Source organism: Mixophyes fleayi, chromosome 2 (genome assembly GCF_038048845.1).
Source record: "Mixophyes fleayi isolate aMixFle1 chromosome 2, aMixFle1.hap1, whole genome shotgun sequence".
NCBI classification, from domain to species: domain Eukaryota; kingdom Metazoa; phylum Chordata; class Amphibia; order Anura; family Limnodynastidae; genus Mixophyes; species Mixophyes fleayi.
The window spans coordinates 149,537,082-149,555,243 of NC_134403.1; the positions used below are offsets into that span (position 1 = coordinate 149,537,082).

The window sequence follows — 18,162 nt, forward strand, 5'->3', positions numbered from 1 at the left end:
GCAAATCTCTTCCTGGGTATAAAAACATAAAGTTTCCCATATAGTGGTTATTCAATGTTGTAAAAGTTCTAGAGTAAATCACCCTCACCACAAACTTGCAGCACGTCACTTACCACAGTATTCTATACAGTTGACTGTGAAAATTTCTGTGGTTTAAAGTTCTGCAAATGTTATGTACAAGACCCGAGAACTGCATGCTACAATATATAACAGTCCTAGGGGTAAAGTTATGAAGCTATGGGTTTGAAAAAGTGCAGATGTTGCCATTAGCGACCAATCAGATTCTAGTTTTCATTTAATTAGTACAATATACAAAAATACAGCTAGAATCTGATTGGTTGCTATAGGCAACATCTCCACTTTTTCTAACCCACAGCTTGATAAATTTACCCCCGAGTCTTTAGGTGCAACAAAAATTGGTGTATTTATTTATTTTGAGTAGGATAGGAGGGGAATATGGCGGGTGATATCTTATTCTCTGAGTGTCCTGCCAGGGGAGAGAATATCGAACATTCAGGGAGGAGAGGTGGGGTGTCTCATTTATGTGTTAATTAAATCATAAGTTTGGGGGTATCAGTAATGTCTTGATTTTCTGTGTGACATTTGTACTTTTTAATTTTTAATTACATTGGAGATTTGAACCCACTAATGTGCTTCTCTGCATATATTGCATTTAGTTTGTAGAAAAGGCATCCCCTTCAAAGTATAAGTTGAGTTCCTGTAAAAATCAGGTTATTTTGCAGGTAGAAAACACTCTTCAGTCAGCCAACGCCCAAATGTACAAGCTCCACCCCTTGATGCCCGTTTAAGGATCTCGTACCTCAACCTCAAATATTTTTTTTTTGCATGTGGGCACCCTTCTATACCTAGCCGGCATTCAGCAACCAGTGCCCAATTCTCCACAACTCCACCCACCAGGAGCAAACTCTTACCCCCCCAACCAGTCAACACTCTTAATGCGATAAACTTGAACGTATATATTATTTAGTACTGAAACAATTTAATGTTACAGTATACCGTTGAAAATTAATTTCTACTTTTTAAATAATTTCATCTTTAATCTACCTGATTTAGTAAACATTACACTGACTCTTTATTCTGTAAATGTGGTAATATAAAAGGTATTACACTGGAGAAGTTATGATTTCCCAATTTCAACCATTCCAAGATACAGATAAAGAAGAGCACTGACATAGAACAGCATTGTTGTACTTCCAGTATTGCAATATATGTAAGGCTGAAATCCTCCTAACAATCGTCATGGCCCGTGGGTGTATACACAGTGACGCCAATAGAAAATGCCTGTGGTGATTACTGCATCAGTCACCATTCAGCTATTAATGTCAAAGTCACAGTTTGAGCAGCTCCTCTCATTAGTGGACGTAAAATACACTTTACTTGTAAATCAATATTTGTTGTTGATATTTCAGAGCTTTTCAACATCTAACCACTTTACTTGTGAGTATATACCAACCAATAATATTTCACATGCCAAGTACAATAATATGTACACCCTATAACACCATATAAGTGAACTTAAATTAAGCACAGTTCTAGAACTTTGTAAGTGAACTTACTGTGGAAGGCCAATCTTCAATACCGGTTCATCTCCTGCTCCAAAACAGCACTGACAAACTGCTAGATGAAATAGTTTAAATAGCATTTTGTTCTTAGTTTAATTAGCATAAATAAGAATGGGATTCCCCAATATCCAAGGTACTAAGAAGCCTGCATGATTAATAATAAGCAGTTTCTGAAGTACATGTTTGAAAGTCATGTTTCTGCATACCAAAAAAAGTAAGTTATACTGCTGAGATGATTAGGTCTTGCACATAGACATGATCACTGAGTGCCTCACCTGCTGTCACTGGGGAGAGCACTGCTTTACATGGTAGGGAGAAGGGATATTACAGTGAGTTTGTGGAGAAAGATGTAGGTAACATTTCAATGTGTTTAGTTGATTTTTGACACTCAGTGATTTTGTCTGTATTTGTAACACTGAACATGTCTTATGCAGAAAACCTCATGTCTTAAGTATCCTGGATAAAAATTCATATCCTAGGTATTTTGTTTTTGTAGTTTTCTCTACAGAAGCTATAAAACTAATTATGTTTTTCTTACTGCACCCTCCACTTTGCCTGTGCACTTATATTTTCAGCCTTCAAATCCACCACAACCTAAATAAAGTTACACCATGCCAACAGTGTATTTTACCCCTGCCACTAGGTTGTGCTCAGCACATGCCAGTATATTGTGTAGGTATTATCACACATGAGTAGGATTGACAGAATGGGTTTGAAAGGAGATTATGGGGACAGAAAGCTATAATTAGGCATTATTAACAAAACATTTAAACTAGATGCATAATGGCAAATTAAAAGGTTTTAACGAGGCTTTAAACTTCTAAAGCAAATACTCGATTATCATAACAATGGTCAAAATGGCGGTGTATATGGATGTATGCCATACCCCCACTTCTTCGACTGCCTAGTAAAACTATCAAATTTCATTCACATTACATTTTTCATACGCCCACATCTAAATTTCCACTTCCACCACGGTTTCATAACTCTGCAATGTTGTATGGTCAGAATGACAAATCATTCAAATCACACATAAACACAAAACATGTACATACAAGGTTGACAAATGAGGTGTAGGTGGCCCTGCTTGTGAGTGCTTACGGTCTAGAGCAGTGGTGGGCAACAGGTGGCCTGGCAAACCAATAGGAACCCTGTGTGCCTTCACCTGTGGCCCCCAGCCAGCTGCTTATGATCTGACATAATCTCTGCTTTGTTATAAAAACAGAGAATAAGACTGAACCGAAAAGCCAACTTCTACATCATGCAACCTACTTTGGACAATGCAGGGAGGTCACAATCCATACCAGTGGAAGAGTACACAGCACCGCATGTCCCTCCTCTTGCTTCTGTAGGCCCCAACTGTAAAAGTAAGTTAAAGTGGAGGCGGTGTGAGAGGCTTGTGGGGGAGGTCTGATGTTCATATGAGGACGTCAAACTAGCATTTTGGGGACATGTGGCATGTCTGATTGGGCAGGGAAAAAGTTTTATAAGTGGGTGAAGCAAAGAACAATTCTTTTTGGAGGGTGATTGAGAGGTGGTTATCAGAGAGAATGCGAAGCACAGGTCAGAGGCAGACCTACAGGGGTTGAGAGAGAATGCATACAGATAATGTATACAGAGATGTACAAAGGGGACTAGTAGGTGAGGGCTCTGAATGTGAGGAGGAGTAGCTTGAATTGAATTCTGGATGTAATGTGGAGCCAGTGTAGGGATTTGCAAAGTGGTGCAGAGAATGTGGATAAGCAAGAGAGGAAGCCCAGTGTCTCTGTAGAATAGAAGGGAAAGACAGGTGAGAGGAAGTCCAGAAAAGAGTAGGTTGCAGTAGTCAAGCAGGACTAAATAAGGGCATTGATAAAGGGTTTGGCAAGCCCCAAATGAGAAAGGGGCATATTGAGGCAATATTTCAAAGGAGGAGGTGACCAAACAGTGCAAGGGGCTGCATGTGTAGAGTAAAGCTAAGGCTGGAGTTGAGGATGACACCTGGGTGGCGAACATGGAGAAGTGGGGAAAGACTGATGCTGTCAATGGTGTAGGAGACTAGTGAAGGAGCAGTGACACTAGGAGGGGGGGGGGAGATGATAAGCTCTGTTTTGCTGATGACCTTTAGGTAGCATTGGGCAACCATATGGAGATGTATGAGAGGCAATTGGTCACACTAGATCGAAAAAAAAGACAAAGGTCAGAGGAGAAGAGGTAATCTTAGGTGTCATTTACAGAGATGGTAGTTAAGGTTGAGGGAGTGGAGAATTTGGAATCACACAGAGTTGAGGGGACAGGTTGAGGGAGAAGAAGAAGAGAGGAACGTAAAGACTATGTCCTCAGTAAGATAGTGGGTAGCTGAGTGGAGAAATTGGTGAGTGTGTGATGATGCATCTGGCAAGAGGAGATTTAATGGTGAGATTTCCACCTTCTCCTTATGATAAACAAACATTGCCACATTACATTAATTAATTATGCACATAATATCATCTCTAGCACATAAAGTTGAAAGATACATAATAAATGAAGTCAACAGAAGGCTACAAACACTTATCTACTACCATTTCTGTAAAGTATTTTTTCCTGAAATGTCCTTTGAACTTACTTCCCTCCAGTATCATTGCATGTCCACATGTTCTAATAAGTCTCTTCCTTTGAAAAATAAGTCCTTCCTGCACCTTGTAAAACCCTCAATATATTTGAAAGTTTCTATAATGTCCCCTTTTTCTCTTCTCTGCTCTAAGCTATATATATTAAGATCTTTAGTCTTTCCGGGTAATTTTTGTCATGTAGGCCATGCATCATCCTAGTTGTCTATCTTTGTACAGTCTCTAATGTATTTATATCCTTCTGGAGATATGGCTTCCAGAACTGAACACAGTATTCTAGATGAGGCTGTACCAATGACCTATACAGTGGCATTATTAATTCTTTCTTTGCAACCAAACTTCTGACTTGCCTTTCTCATTGCTTTGTTACATTGCTCACCTGAAATAGTGACTCCTAGATCCCTTCACTCCTCAGTAGTTTCCATTAAAGTGACACTAATACCACAAATACAAGGAATGCATTTTCTTCTGTATAAATAATTCTGGTGCTCCTTTCTAAACTTGAACTCTACCCAACTTTGCTTCAATCACATAAGAAACCCACAGGCAACTCAGCAACTCAATTATTTTTTTTTTAGTAGAAACTGAATAAGAGGAACTAATACAAAATGTAGGATATCATGAGAACGTAGATTAGCAATTTACTGGACTCTGATGTGAGGAATGGAGTGCTGAGGGTGAAGTTGTAGTTTGTGGAGAGTCATGGAAGAGAAGGAACTTTGGTGGGACATAACCTGCTACTACAAAGCAAACCTCAAGGCTCAATCTTAGGGCCTCTGTTCTTCTCTAGATATACCACTACTTTAAGAAAACTAATAAGCTCCTTTGGATTTCAGCATTACATCCATGTGATGCACCCAAATTTAGCTATCCACTTTGGATCTTTACAAAATGTCTTTCTGCCATTCATTTTGGATGTCCTCTAGACACCTCAATCTCAATCTTTCAAAAACTGAGCTAATAAAAGACCCATTAAGGAATTTTGGTTGCAACAGACAGGACATGAATCTCTTGACATACAATAGCAGAGAAGTGATTTATCTACTTGAAAGCCCTTGCAGGGAATGCAATCTATAGGTAGAACAATTTTAACTCCATGTTCCCACGTGAAATTGTGTACACATTAAGTCTGTTGGCATTATCGGATTCACACATGATACAAACACATTTGCTTATAATAATGGTTCTAGATCGTTGACCACTATCCTTAATAACTCCGGGCCTGATTCATCAAGGTACGCAAACACATACGCATCTGCTAAACGGGACTTGAGCTACGTAAAACACCACATACGCAGCGCAAACAGAGCAGATACGGCACTCAAAGTCAACTAAATCTCAAACTCCAACGCAAATATAACGGTTTGCGTCACTCAAAGTATGAAACACATATGCGTATGCGTTTGCGTACCTTGATGAATCAGGTCCTCCATTACTACATACAGGGAGACTAGCTACAATAAATTTATTACCCCACACAGGGATACTAACCCCACTGATACATTCTACGTGACTCAACTAATACGGTGTAGAATAGGCAAGTTGTTCTATCAGCCCCTTAATTAGGTGGAAATACATACAGTGGGCCTGATTCATTAGTGATCTTATCTGTCGTTTTTTGCTTATTTTAAGCAGATCCACTCTGTGCACGCTCAGAAAAGGGAGATAAGAAACAAAATCCACTGCGCAAGTGAAGAATTTCTTAAGTGAAGATGAAAATCCATCTTAACTTCACTCTTATCTCCCCGTTTCTTCTTAAAATAAGCATCTTAACTTTTGCACAAGATAAGATCACTAATGAATCAGGCCCAGTATGTCTAGTCATTATGCAGATAAAGCTGCTACTACAAGATATATTAACTTGTTATATCGGGACCCTCAATAGCTGATTCATAGGATATGCTACATAACATGTATTCACCACAAGGAAAAATAAAGCATACAGTTGCTACACTTCATTGTATAATCATTACTCAGAAAAAAGGACATGGCTACAGCAAACGATCGGTACTAGAAAGTAGCAAGACCAGTTGTGTAAAACTACACCAATCGCGTTCGACATCTAAAACTAGAGACAAACATTAGGCTTGTGCCAAGATCGCAAAGTACCTAGTTTATACACTGCCCTACTCTATTAGGCATTGTCAGGGCCGGTGCAAGTTTGCCCGGCACCCTAGGCAAAGCTTAAGATTTCCGCCCCCCCCCCCCCCCCCCCAAATAAAAAAAATTCTAATTTCCCAGCCACTAACACACTTAAAAATAATAACTCTTACCTCCTCTTGGCTGGCTACAATGCAGTCCAGATGTCTGACGCAGCACTGATGTCTGATGCAGAATGCTGTCCAGGCTTCACTGCTGCCCAGGAGCAAACACAGGATATCTAGAGGGGAGGCTCCAAATGCTAGACTTCAGAACAAAACAAATGAAAGAAAAGAAAACATGACATCACTCACCTGTTACACACTGACATGTACCCCGCTGTCCACCAACTTCACTCACACATGCCCATCTGCCCACTAGCTGTTCTCACAGATGTCACCCCTTGCCCATCAGCTTGTGTCACATATGCCAGCCGCATAGGCGACACCAGCTTTACTCACATGCCCCCCTGCCCACTACTTGGCTTTTTTTTTTTAGTATTTGGCCACTACTTGACTCTCCTCTGTTGCTGTCTATTAATGTATTCTGTAGATGATATATTAAATATACTAACACATGCAAATAAATAGAGAAAGGTAATCTAAATGACAGATAATCCAGACTGTTCTATTTTATTTGCATTTGTTAATGTACTCTGCAGATGTAAAATTAATTATACTAATAGAGGGCAACAAAGGAGAGCCAAATAAAGGGCAAATACTAATACACATAAATGGTTCCTGAACTATCCTACAGTAGCCCCAGCAAGGTGAATTAAAGCTGTGCTTCATTATGCATCGCTGCATTTTGTCACGGCACTATTTTAGTATAAAGACCCCATAGTCTCTAACTCAAGGACATTTCTAAGTGTAATCCCCCGTCTCCCTATTTTCTCCAGCCTCCTCCTCCCCCCCCCCCAATTTTCTGTAGCATCCATTCTCCCCCCTTTCTGTAGCCTCCATTCCCCCTCCCCTTTGTATAGCCTCCATTCTTACCCCCTTTGTATAGCCTCCATTCTCACCCCCTTTGTATAGCCTCCATTCTCCCCCTTTGTATAGCCTCCATTCTCCCCCTTTCTATAGCCTCCATTCTCCCCTTTTGTATAGCCTCCATTCTCCCCTTTTGTATAGCCTCCATTCTCCCCCCTTTGAATAGCCTCCATTCTCCCCCTTTGTATAGCCTCCATTCTCCCCCCCTTTGTATAGCCTCCATTCTCCCCCTTTGTATAGCCTCCATTCTCCCCCTTTGTATAGCCTCCATTCTCCCCCTTTGTATAGCCTCCATTCTCCCCCTTTGTATAGCCTCCATTCTCCCCCCTTTGTATAGCCTCCATTCTCCCCCTTTGTATAGCCTCCATTCTCCCCCTTTGTATAGCCTCCATTCTCCCCCTTTGTATAGCCTCCATTCTCCCCCCTTTGTATAGCCTCCATTCTCCCCCCTTTGAATAGCCTCCATTCTCCCCCTTTGTATAGCCTCCATTCTCCCCCCCTTTGTATAGCCTCCATTCTCCCCATTTCTATAGCCTCCATTCTCCCCCCTTTGAATAGCCTCCATTCTCCCCCTTTGTATAGCCTCCATTCTCCCCCCCTTTTTATAGCCTCCATTCTCCCCCTTTGTATAGCCTCCATTCTCCCCCTTTCTATAGCCTCCATTCTCCCCCCTTTGTATAGCCTCCATTCTCCCCCTTTGTATAGCCTCCATTCTCCCCCCTTTGTATAGCCTACATTCTCCCTCCTTACTGTAGCTTCCATTCCCCTCTTTCTGTAGCTTCCGTTCTCCCCCCTATGTATAGCATCCGTCCCCCGTCCCCTCCTGTTATCTGTAGCCTCCTCTTTCCTGTACTCACCCTAACTTCTTCATTTTCCTTCCTTTCTCTTCTTCCTCGCTTCTGTCTTCTTTCTCGCTTCTGTCTTCTTTCTCTGTCTCCTCTACACTGGCACACTGGCAGCATCGTGCGTCGCGACGTCACGACGCTGCCATGCGCCGGGTAAATTTTAAAATGCGGTGCTGCTACAGTGCAGCACCGCATTATAGCGATCGAGCGGGCGGGCGGGCGAGAGCATTTATTTAATTATCACTGGGTCCCCCTTTTCAGTGCCACCCTCCAGAGCCCGGCGCCCTAGGCCACTGCCTAACGTTGCCTAATGGGAGCGCCGGGCCTGGGCATTGTGTAGGACAGCCCTACCAGGACACATAGAGAACATATTTTAATACACATGTGAATTTATGGATAATTCAATTAGGGGCAGGAAGTTCACACAGAGTCCAGTTTATATATAGACCCCATATATGACCACACAATGATTACACACCCACTCGCTGAATAAGGCCAGACCCCAACTTAAACATGTTGGATACAACAGAAGGACACAGATCAGCAACTGCACGCAAGTCGGAAGCACAGTGCGTGTCACTGTGGAATGCACTAGGAGCATCACGTTTCACAGCTGCATGTGCAGAGAGACAAGCAATCTTGGCTATATGGACTCTTCAAATCAGACTTTTTTAATTAACACTATAGCATGGTAAATGTTTTTCACTTATTCTCCAAAGAAGAGTTTCATCTACACAACATTTGTAGGCAACAGTCTTTTCACTAGAAATCATCTTTGCAGTAAGTATCGTTTTCCACTTTTCCTTGCTATTTAAATCATTAAAGCAGGATAAGGTGTTATCCTCATAACTTTCTGTTTGGTCTCTCTCCGAGGTACAATACTGCTAAAGTTTTGCCATAAAACTCTAGTACTAGTCCATATAACACCAAAGATGCGGATGGTGATAAATTTCAGATTTGAACTATAGGCCTCCCTCTGGGTTACTACATTTTGTAGTGACACTAATTATTCTAGAAATGTTTATTGCCTCTCTATGGAACATTGAGGCACTTTTGGAGACTATTGAATTAAAGACTGAGTAAAGATTACTATATCAAGGATCATTAAGGACTCTGTTTTCACTAACATCAGTAACACCTATCACACACAAGATCAACACCCATAGTTACACAATACATCCTTACCACCAACACATTACTCATAGACCATAAGGTATAGCGCTTGGTTAAATATCTTCCTAATAATCTTTCCACCAGTCAACAGAAACTACCTACCTGACAACTTTATTTCTGTTGACAATATGACAAAAAACAGAATCCCTCAAGTTTGCTGCCTTGGTGTAATGCTTTGTTCCCTTCATCCAATCTGTATCCACATCAATTACATACAGCTCAGGAATATGCACATATCAGACAAGAATTCAAATTAAAATACCAACATACAAAGCCATTAACAAAATTGCGCAAACATACATCGCTCCACTTGTTTCAAAATGTCTAAAAAATATCTCCCAACTCAACCCCTCCATTCTGCCTAAGATATATGGCCTCTCTTTCATACTTATTACCTGCTCCCATTCCCAGCAATATGACTTTTTTTGGGGGCTTCTGTGGAATTTCCTGGCTCATACAACAAGACTTTCATCTAGCCTCCAAACTTCCAAGCAATCCCTAAATTTCTCACCACTTTAAGCCAATGTAACAAATTCCCGAACCAGCTTCTTAACCTCGGCTGTTCTACCCGATTACCACAACTTAACACAGTTCATTCAAAACTGACTGTAGAGTCCCACTAAGCACTATTTCCCTTTGCAATCTGGCTGGGCCATTATGTAATTTGTGGTGCTTAGCATCATGTTTCAGACTCTAAGCTTACGAGCATGGCCCTCTCAGACAGTTGTCTGGTCGATGATTGTTCCTAATTGTAAAGCACTGCAATAAATATTAATAAATATTAATAATATTATTAATTACTGCAAGCGCTGCCTCATATGTGTACAGTGCAAGGCTTTGTCCTTCAGAGCTGCACTTACGGGCTACTTATTTAGTTCAGAACCTATCAATATAGTATTTATTGGTTACTTTTGTATCAAGGTTTGGATATGTGTAAGTGATGATAGAGCAGTTCACTAGATACGCCACCCAGACCAAAGAGTTGTCATAGTAGCAAAGGTGGACAATACACTTCAACCATTATGACCTACCACATCAATTGCTCTCAGATCGGAAGAAAGGTTTTGAGAGGAGGTTGCATCAATTGATAAATATCCAGAAGAACAGAACTAATCCTTAGCATCCGAAAGGTAATGTTCTTCTAAGGGCAGCTGGAGCAGGTATGTTAAGGTTTTGGTTCATGCTTATAACAGAACCACTGTACTTTAATGTTAAGAATTAAATCTAAAAATGTAAATCATGTTCTGAACACTGTTTTCTATATTATTCATAAGTTTATTTTAGGACTTCCATATATATGCAGCCTCTTCTAACCATTCACATTATATATCATGTTAATTAGAGATGAGCGCACTCGGATTTCTGAAATCCGAGCCCACCCGAACGTTGCCGATCCGAGTCGGATCCGAGACAGATCCGGGTATTGGCGCCAAATTCAAATCTGAAACTGAGGCTCTGACTCATAATCCCGTTGTCGGATCTCGCGATACTCGGATCCTATAAATTCCCCGCTAGTCGCCGCCATCTTCACTCGGGCATTGATCAGGGTAGAGGGAGGGTGTGTTAGGTGGTCCTCTGTCCTGGTAGATCTCGTGCTGTGCTGTTTAGTTCTGTGCTGTGCTGTTTAGTTCTGTGCTGTGCTGTGCTGTGTTCTGCAGTATCAGTCCAGTGGTGCTGTGTGCTGTGCTCTATCCTTCTGAGGTCAGTGGTGCTGCTGGGTCCTGTGCTGTGTCCTGTTCAGTCCAGTGGTGCTGTGTCCTGTGCTCTGTGCGTCTAAGGGCATAGTTATTTCCCCAATATTCCCCTGTGTTTAAAAAAATAAAAAAAAGTTATTTAAAAAAACACCAAAAACTAATTTAATTTTTTTTTAATTACCACAAAATTTGCACAACCAATCCTGCAGTATAAGCCCATTGGTACTGCAATATTACCAAGTTCACACATTCAGAGTTAAAGTCCAGTGGTACTGCAATATTACAAAGTTCACACATTCTGCAGTATCAGTCCAGTGGTGCTGTGTCCTGTGCTCTGTCCTGCTGAGTTCCGTAGTGCTGCTGGGTCCTGTGCTGTGTCCTGTTCAGTCCAGTGGTGCTGTGTCCTGTGCTCTGTGCTTCTAAGGGCATAGTTATTTCTCCATTATTCCCAAGTTTTTAAAAAATAAAAAAAAAATTATAAAAAATATTAAAATTAAAAATTAAAAAAAAAAGTAATTATAACCAAATTTGCAAAACCAATCCAGCAGTATAAGTCCATTGGTACTGCAATATTACCAAGTTCACACATTCTGCAGTATCTTGTGCTACATATAATGGAGACCAAAAATTTGGAGGATAAAGTAGGGAAAGATCAAGACCCACTTCCTCCTATTGCTGAAGCTGCTGCCACTAGTCATGACATAGACGATGAAATGCCATCAACGTCGTCTTCCAAGCCCGATGCCCAATCTCGTAGTACCGGGCATGTAAAATCCAAAAAGCCCAAGTTAAGAAAAAGTAGCAAAAAGAGAAACTTAAAATCATCTGAGGAGAAACGTAAAGTTGCCAATATGCCATTCACGACACGGAGTGGCAAGGAACGGCTTAGGCCCTGGCCCGTGTTCATGACTAGTGGTTCAGCTTCACCCACGGATCTTATCCCTCCTCCTCCTCCCCCCCCCCTCCAAAAAATTGAAGAGAGTTATGCTGTCAGCAACAAAACAGCAAACAACTCTGCCTTCTAAAGAGAAATTATCACAAATCCTCAAGGCGAGTCCAAGGGTGTTGGTGGTTGTCAAGCCTGACCTTCCCATCACTGTACGGGAAGAGGTGGCTCGGGAGGAGCCTATTGATGATGTAGCTGGCGCTGTGGAGGAACTTGATGATGAGGATGGTGATGTGGTTATTGTAAATGAGGCACCAGGGGGTAAAACAGCTGATGTCCATGGGATGAAAAAGCCCATCGTCATGCCTGGTCAGAAGACCAAAAAATGCACCTCTTCGGTCTGGAGTTATTTTTATCCAAATCCAGACAACCAATGTATGGCCATATGTAGCTTATGTAAAGCTCAAAAAAGCAGGGGTAAGGATCTTGCCCACCTAGGAACATCCTCCCTTATACGTCACCTGAATAACCTTCATAGTTCAGTGGTTAGTTCAGGAACTGGGGCTAGGACCCTCATCGGTACAGGGACACCTAAATCCCGTGGTCCAGTTGGATACACACCAGCAACACCCTCCTCGTCAACTTCCTCCACAATCTCCATCAGATTCAGTCCTGCAGCCCAAGTCAGCAGCCAGATTGAGTCCTCCTCAATACGGGATTCATCCGAGGAATCCTGCAGCGGTACGCCTACTACTGCCACTGCTGCTGTTGCTGCTGTTAGTCGGTCATCTTCCCAGAGGGGAAGTGGTAAGACCGCTAAGTCTTTCACAAAACAATTGACCGTCCAACAGTCGTTTGCCATGACCACCAAATACGATAGTAGTCACCCTATTGCAAAGCGTATAACTGCGGCTGTAACTGCAATGTTGGTGTTAGACGTGCGCCCGGTGTCCGCCATCAGTGGAGTGGGATTTAGAGGGTTGATGGAGGTATTGTGTCCCCGGTACCAAATCCCGTCGAGATTCCACTTCACTAGGCAGGCGATACCAAAAATGTACAGAGAAGTACGATCAAGTGTCCTCAGTGCTCTAAAAAATGCGGTTGTACCCACTGTCCACTTAACCACGGACATGTGGACAAGTGGTTCTGGGCAAACGAAGGACTATATGACTGTGACAGCCCACTGGGTAGATGCATCCCCTTCCGCAGCAACAGCAACAGCTGCATCAGTAGCAGCATCTACAAAATGGCTGCTCGTGCAAAGGCAGGCAACATTGTGTATTACAGGCTTTAATAAGAGGCACAACGCTAACAACATATTAGAGAAACTGAGGGAAATTATCTCCCAGTGGCTTACCCCACTTAGACTCTCATGGGGATTTGTGGTGTCAGACAATGCCAGTAACATTGTGCGGGCATTAAATATGGGCAATTTCCAGCACGTCCCATGTTTTGCCCACACCATTAATTTGGTGGTGCAGCATTACCTCAAGATTGATAGGGGTGTGCAGGAGATGCTTGCGGTGGCGCGCAAAATTGCTGGACACTTTCGGCATTCAGCCAGTGCCTACCGCAGACTAGAGGCACATCAAAAAAGCATGAACCTGCCCTGCCATCACCTCAAACAAGAGGTTGTGACATGCTGGAACTCCACCCTCTATATGCTGCAGAGGATGGAGGAGCAGCAAAAGGCCATTCAGGCCTACACAGCCACCTACGACATAGGCAAAGGAGTGGGGATGCGCCTCAGTCAAGCGCAGTGTAGACTGATTTCCGTGTTGTGCAAGGTTCTGCAGCCATTTGAACTTGCCACACAAGAAGTCAGTTCCGACACTGCCAGCTTGAGTCAGGTCATTCTCCTGATCAGGCTGTTGCAGAAGCAGCTGGAGAAAGTGAGGGAGGAGCTGGTAAGCCATTGCGATTACACCAAGCATGTAGCTCTTGTGGATGTAGCCCTTCGTACGCTTTGCCAGGATCAGAGGGTGGTCACTCTTTTAAAGTCAGAGGAATACATTCTGGCCACCGTGCTCGATCCTCGGTTTAAAGCGTATGTTGTGTCTCTGTTTCCGGCGGACACAAGTCTACAGCGGTGCAAAGACCTGCTGGTCAGGAGATTGTCCTCTGAAGAGGACCGTGACATGCCAACAGCTCCACCCTCATTTTCTTCCACATCTATGGCTGCGAGGAAAAAGCTCAGTTTTCCCAAAAGAGGCGCTGGCGGGGATGCTGATAACATCTGGCCCGGACTGAAGGACCTGCCAACCATTGCAGACATGTCTACTCTCGCTGCATTGGATGCTGTCACAATAGAAAAAATTGTGGATGATTACTTTGCTGAGACAATCCAAGTAGACATGTCAGACAGTCAATATTGTTACTGGCAGGAAAAAAAGGCAGTTTGGAAGCCCCTGTACAAACTGGCTCTATTTTACCTGAGTTGTCCCCCCTCCAGTGTGTACTCGGAAAGAGTTTTTAGTGCAGCGGGGAACCTGGTCAGTGAGCGGCGAAGGAGGTTGCTTCCTCACAACGTTGAAAAAATGATGTTTATAAAAATGAATAATCAATTCCTCAATGAAGTACAGCACTGCCCTCCAGATACTACAGAGGGACCTGTGGTTGTGGAGTCCAGCGGGGATCAATTGATAATGTGTGATGAGGAGGAAGTACACACTGTAGGGGGAGAGGAATCAGAGGTTGAGGATGAGGACGACATCTTGCCTCAGTAGAGCCTGTTTAGTCTGTACAGGGAGAGATGAATAGCTTTTTTGGTGTGGGGGCCCAAACAAACCAATCATTTCAGCCAAAGTTGTTTGGTAGGCCCTGTCGCTGAAATGATTGGTTTGTTAAAGTGTGCATGTCCTATTTCAACAACATAAGGGTGGGTGTGAGGGCCCAAGGACAATTCCATCTTGGAACTTTTTTTTTTGCATTATATGACCAATCAACAGTCGTTTGCCATGTTCAAAAAGTAAAACCAAATTTAAACAAATTCAAGAAATTAAACCAAAAGTAAAATGCCCTGTCATAATTTAAAACAAGAGGTATTGATGTGCTCTAAAACTACTGTATTGTTGTTTATATTTTATAAACACTACACTTGAAAGCTTGAGTCTTTCAATAAAAAAGTAACTGTCCATTGCACGAATATTTGCAACAGGGACAATTTTAGGGTTAAGAAAGTCAACTAATAACACTTCGACGCTGTCTGTCTTTATAAACACTACACTTGGAAGTTGGAGGAGGTATTGTGGCCCCGGCACCAAATTTACTACCGGGGCCACTCCACTGTGCAGTCCATATTTAGGTGTATCAGATATTAAACAACGGTGACAGTTGATGCCCAATTTTTTAATTATATTGTGGCCTCGGTACCAAATTGTGTACCGGGGCCACCACACTACGCAGTCAAGATAGATAGATAGATAAAGTACATTCAGTGGTGTGGGGCAAATTGAAAAATATTCAAAATGCACTGACATTATCAAAAACAAGAGGTTGTCACACGCTGAAACTCCAACATGTATATGATGGAGAGGATGGAGGAGCAGCCGTATGTGCAGTGTAATGCAGACCTGTTGAAGGTTTTCTATATATATTTTACTGTGGTGCCCAGTGCCCACTACTCTACGCAGTCCAGATACTATTTTTGGGTGTAATTCTGACCTGTTGAAGGTTTTCTATATATATTATATTGTGGTGGCCAGTGGCCAGTCCTCTATGCAGTCCAGATACTATTTTTGGGTGTAATTCTGACCTGTTGAAGGTTTTCTATATATTATATTGTGGTGGCCAGTGGCCAGTCCTCTATGCAGTCCAGATACTATTTTTGGGTGTAATACTGACCTGTTGAAGGTTTTCTATATATTATATTGTGGTGGCCAGTGGCCAGTCCTCTATGCAGTCCAGATACTATTTTTGGGTGTAATTCTGACCTGTTGAAGGTTTTCTATATATTTTTTATTGTGGTGCCCAGTGCCCACTACTCTACGCAGTCCAGATACATTTATTGGTGCGAATCCTACAAGTTCAGGGTTTTTAATTTATATTGTGGAGACCCACTCTTCTACGCAGTCCAGGTACATTATTCGGTGCGATTCATACAAGTTGATGGTTTTCTTATTATATATATTGTGGTGACCCACTCCTCTACGCAGTCCAGATACATTTATTGCTGCGAATCATACAAGTTCAGGGTTTTTAATATATATTGTGGTGACCCACTCCTCTACGCAGTCCAGGTACATTATTGGTGCGAATCATACAAGTTCAGGGTTTTTAATATATATTGTGGTGACCCACTCCTCTACGCAGTCCAGGTACATTATTAGTGCGAATCATACAAGTTGATGGTTTTCTTATTATATATATTGTGGTGACCCACTCCTCTACGCAGTCCAGATACATTTATTGCTGCGAATCATACAAGATACCTCGTGGCAACGTTTTGGACTAATAACTATATTTTTAGGTGTTCAGAATACACTGTAAATTAGTGGAAATGCTTGTTATTGAATGTTATTGAGGTTAATAATAGCGTAGGAGTGAAAATAAGCCCAAAAACTTGATTTTTAAACTTTTTATGTTTTTTTCAAAAAAAATCCGAATCCAAAACCTTAAATCCGAACCGAGACCTTTCGTCAAGTGTTTTGCGAGACAAATCCGAACCCCAAAAATAATGAAAATCCGGATCCAAAACACAAAACACAAGACCTCAAAAGTCGCCGGTGCACATCCCTAATGTTAATAACCACTGTCCTGGGATCACTGCTAGCAATGTGGACAAATGCGTGTATGTAAAAGGGCCCTAAGAGCTTGAACGTTACTCCCTATATTTATGAAAAGCCATGACTTGTTACTTGAACTGTGCCCTGAGCAACTGTGCCCTGAACATCTCACTCAGGTACTCCTGAACATAGTGTTAAAAATTAAGAGACATGCTTCTAGGTTGAACCAAAGTAAAATTAAATTATTTGTCAAAAGTTGAACAATTGGCCTAATGGCTTAAAGAAGGAAACTTGTAAATATCAAATATTAAGCCTTAGATATCCAAGCATGAGGCGAAGAAACACTGACAGTTTATGGAGGTTGTAACCTAAATGCAGTTGATTGGAATAATATAGAGCGAGCTTTGCTAAGACTCAACAGAAATACTTAATATGATCATAATTTACTCAATGGAATTGACATTTTATAATTATTAATAGAGATTGATTTAGGAAAAGATGATTTCCACATCCATTATCTCCTGTATGTTTTACATTGGCAGACATCTAGAAGGGCTACTAGACATACAGTGACTGACCATTCTTCTGACTGCTTCACAAAGTTATTTGGAGAGCCGCCATCAAACTGTTATGTTGTTTAGAGTAGCCTTAACCTTCCCCGAATTGCCCCAGAACAATGATAGGACTGTGGCCAGAAAATGTTGAGTCATGCTGCAGCATTAGAGCATAATTTAATGTAGGCTTTAAAATGTGATAGACAAACTTTAAACATTGCAGTTTTTCTTTTTACCAAATGTGATGTCAGGTAAATTAATGTGACGGTAGAGACCCTGTGTTTAAACCAAATATTTTTATTGCATACCAATATGAATATGATGTAGAGGTTATCAATGTTTCTTTATTGAGAGAATTCTGTGTTTATTATTCTTGGGGAGTGGGGGGATCGGGAATCTGTGGTTTTCTGTGTTAATGAATAAATGTACCATAAAATGGAACCACATATAATTTGGTGTTTATCTTGCTTTTATTTTAAACAGGGAAGTGGGAAGGAAATCAGAAGACAGGATCCAGGGGAGAAGACTTGATGCCATGTGAGAGGGAGGGCATCAGGGAGAGGGTCCCAGGGCAGAGGACAGGGTGTCAGGTGAGAGGGTAGGGTGTCAAGGACAAGTTGTCAAGGGATATAAAAGAGTATGTTAAGGGAGGTCTCCCCCACCCCAATATATATTTGTATGGGTATATATATTATAAAAATGTATTTTGTTTACTTTTTATATACTGACCCTCTCCTCCAGTGTAATATGGAGAGGGGGCACTTTTGTAGCAAAACGCTTTGTGATCGGTAGCTAATGCTAACAATCACCCACCTCACACACTTTCATGGCAGTTCCTATCACTAGGCAGTGGCGGAAATACTGGCAGTGCGCAGCGCTGGGGTCCATGCTGCCACCGGTGTCCATTAAAAAAAAAATATATATATATATATATATACATACTTATTATCCGGCAGTGCCTGAGTCACAAGCATCAAGAGAGAAGAC

The 18,162-nt window shown here is 41.8% G+C and overlaps 1 protein-coding gene across 5 annotated transcripts in view; it reads right to left on the reverse strand.

Moving 5' to 3' along the window:
* IL1R1 (interleukin 1 receptor type 1) overlaps positions 1–18,162 on the reverse strand; it is an 82,679-nt gene that overhangs the window by 41,950 nt on the left and 22,567 nt on the right. For 2 of the 5 annotated variants that reach the window (XM_075200210.1, XM_075200209.1), the window contains one exon: positions 2,856–2,942. The exons of 2 other annotated variants lie outside the window; for them this stretch is intronic. In XM_075200210.1, the coding sequence (XP_075056311.1) occupies positions 2,856–2,942 (87 nt within the window). Of the gene's footprint in view, positions 1–1,577; positions 1,601–2,855; positions 2,943–18,162 lie in introns of those variants that run through there. One more of the 5 variants, XM_075200213.1, reaches the window with a different exon arrangement.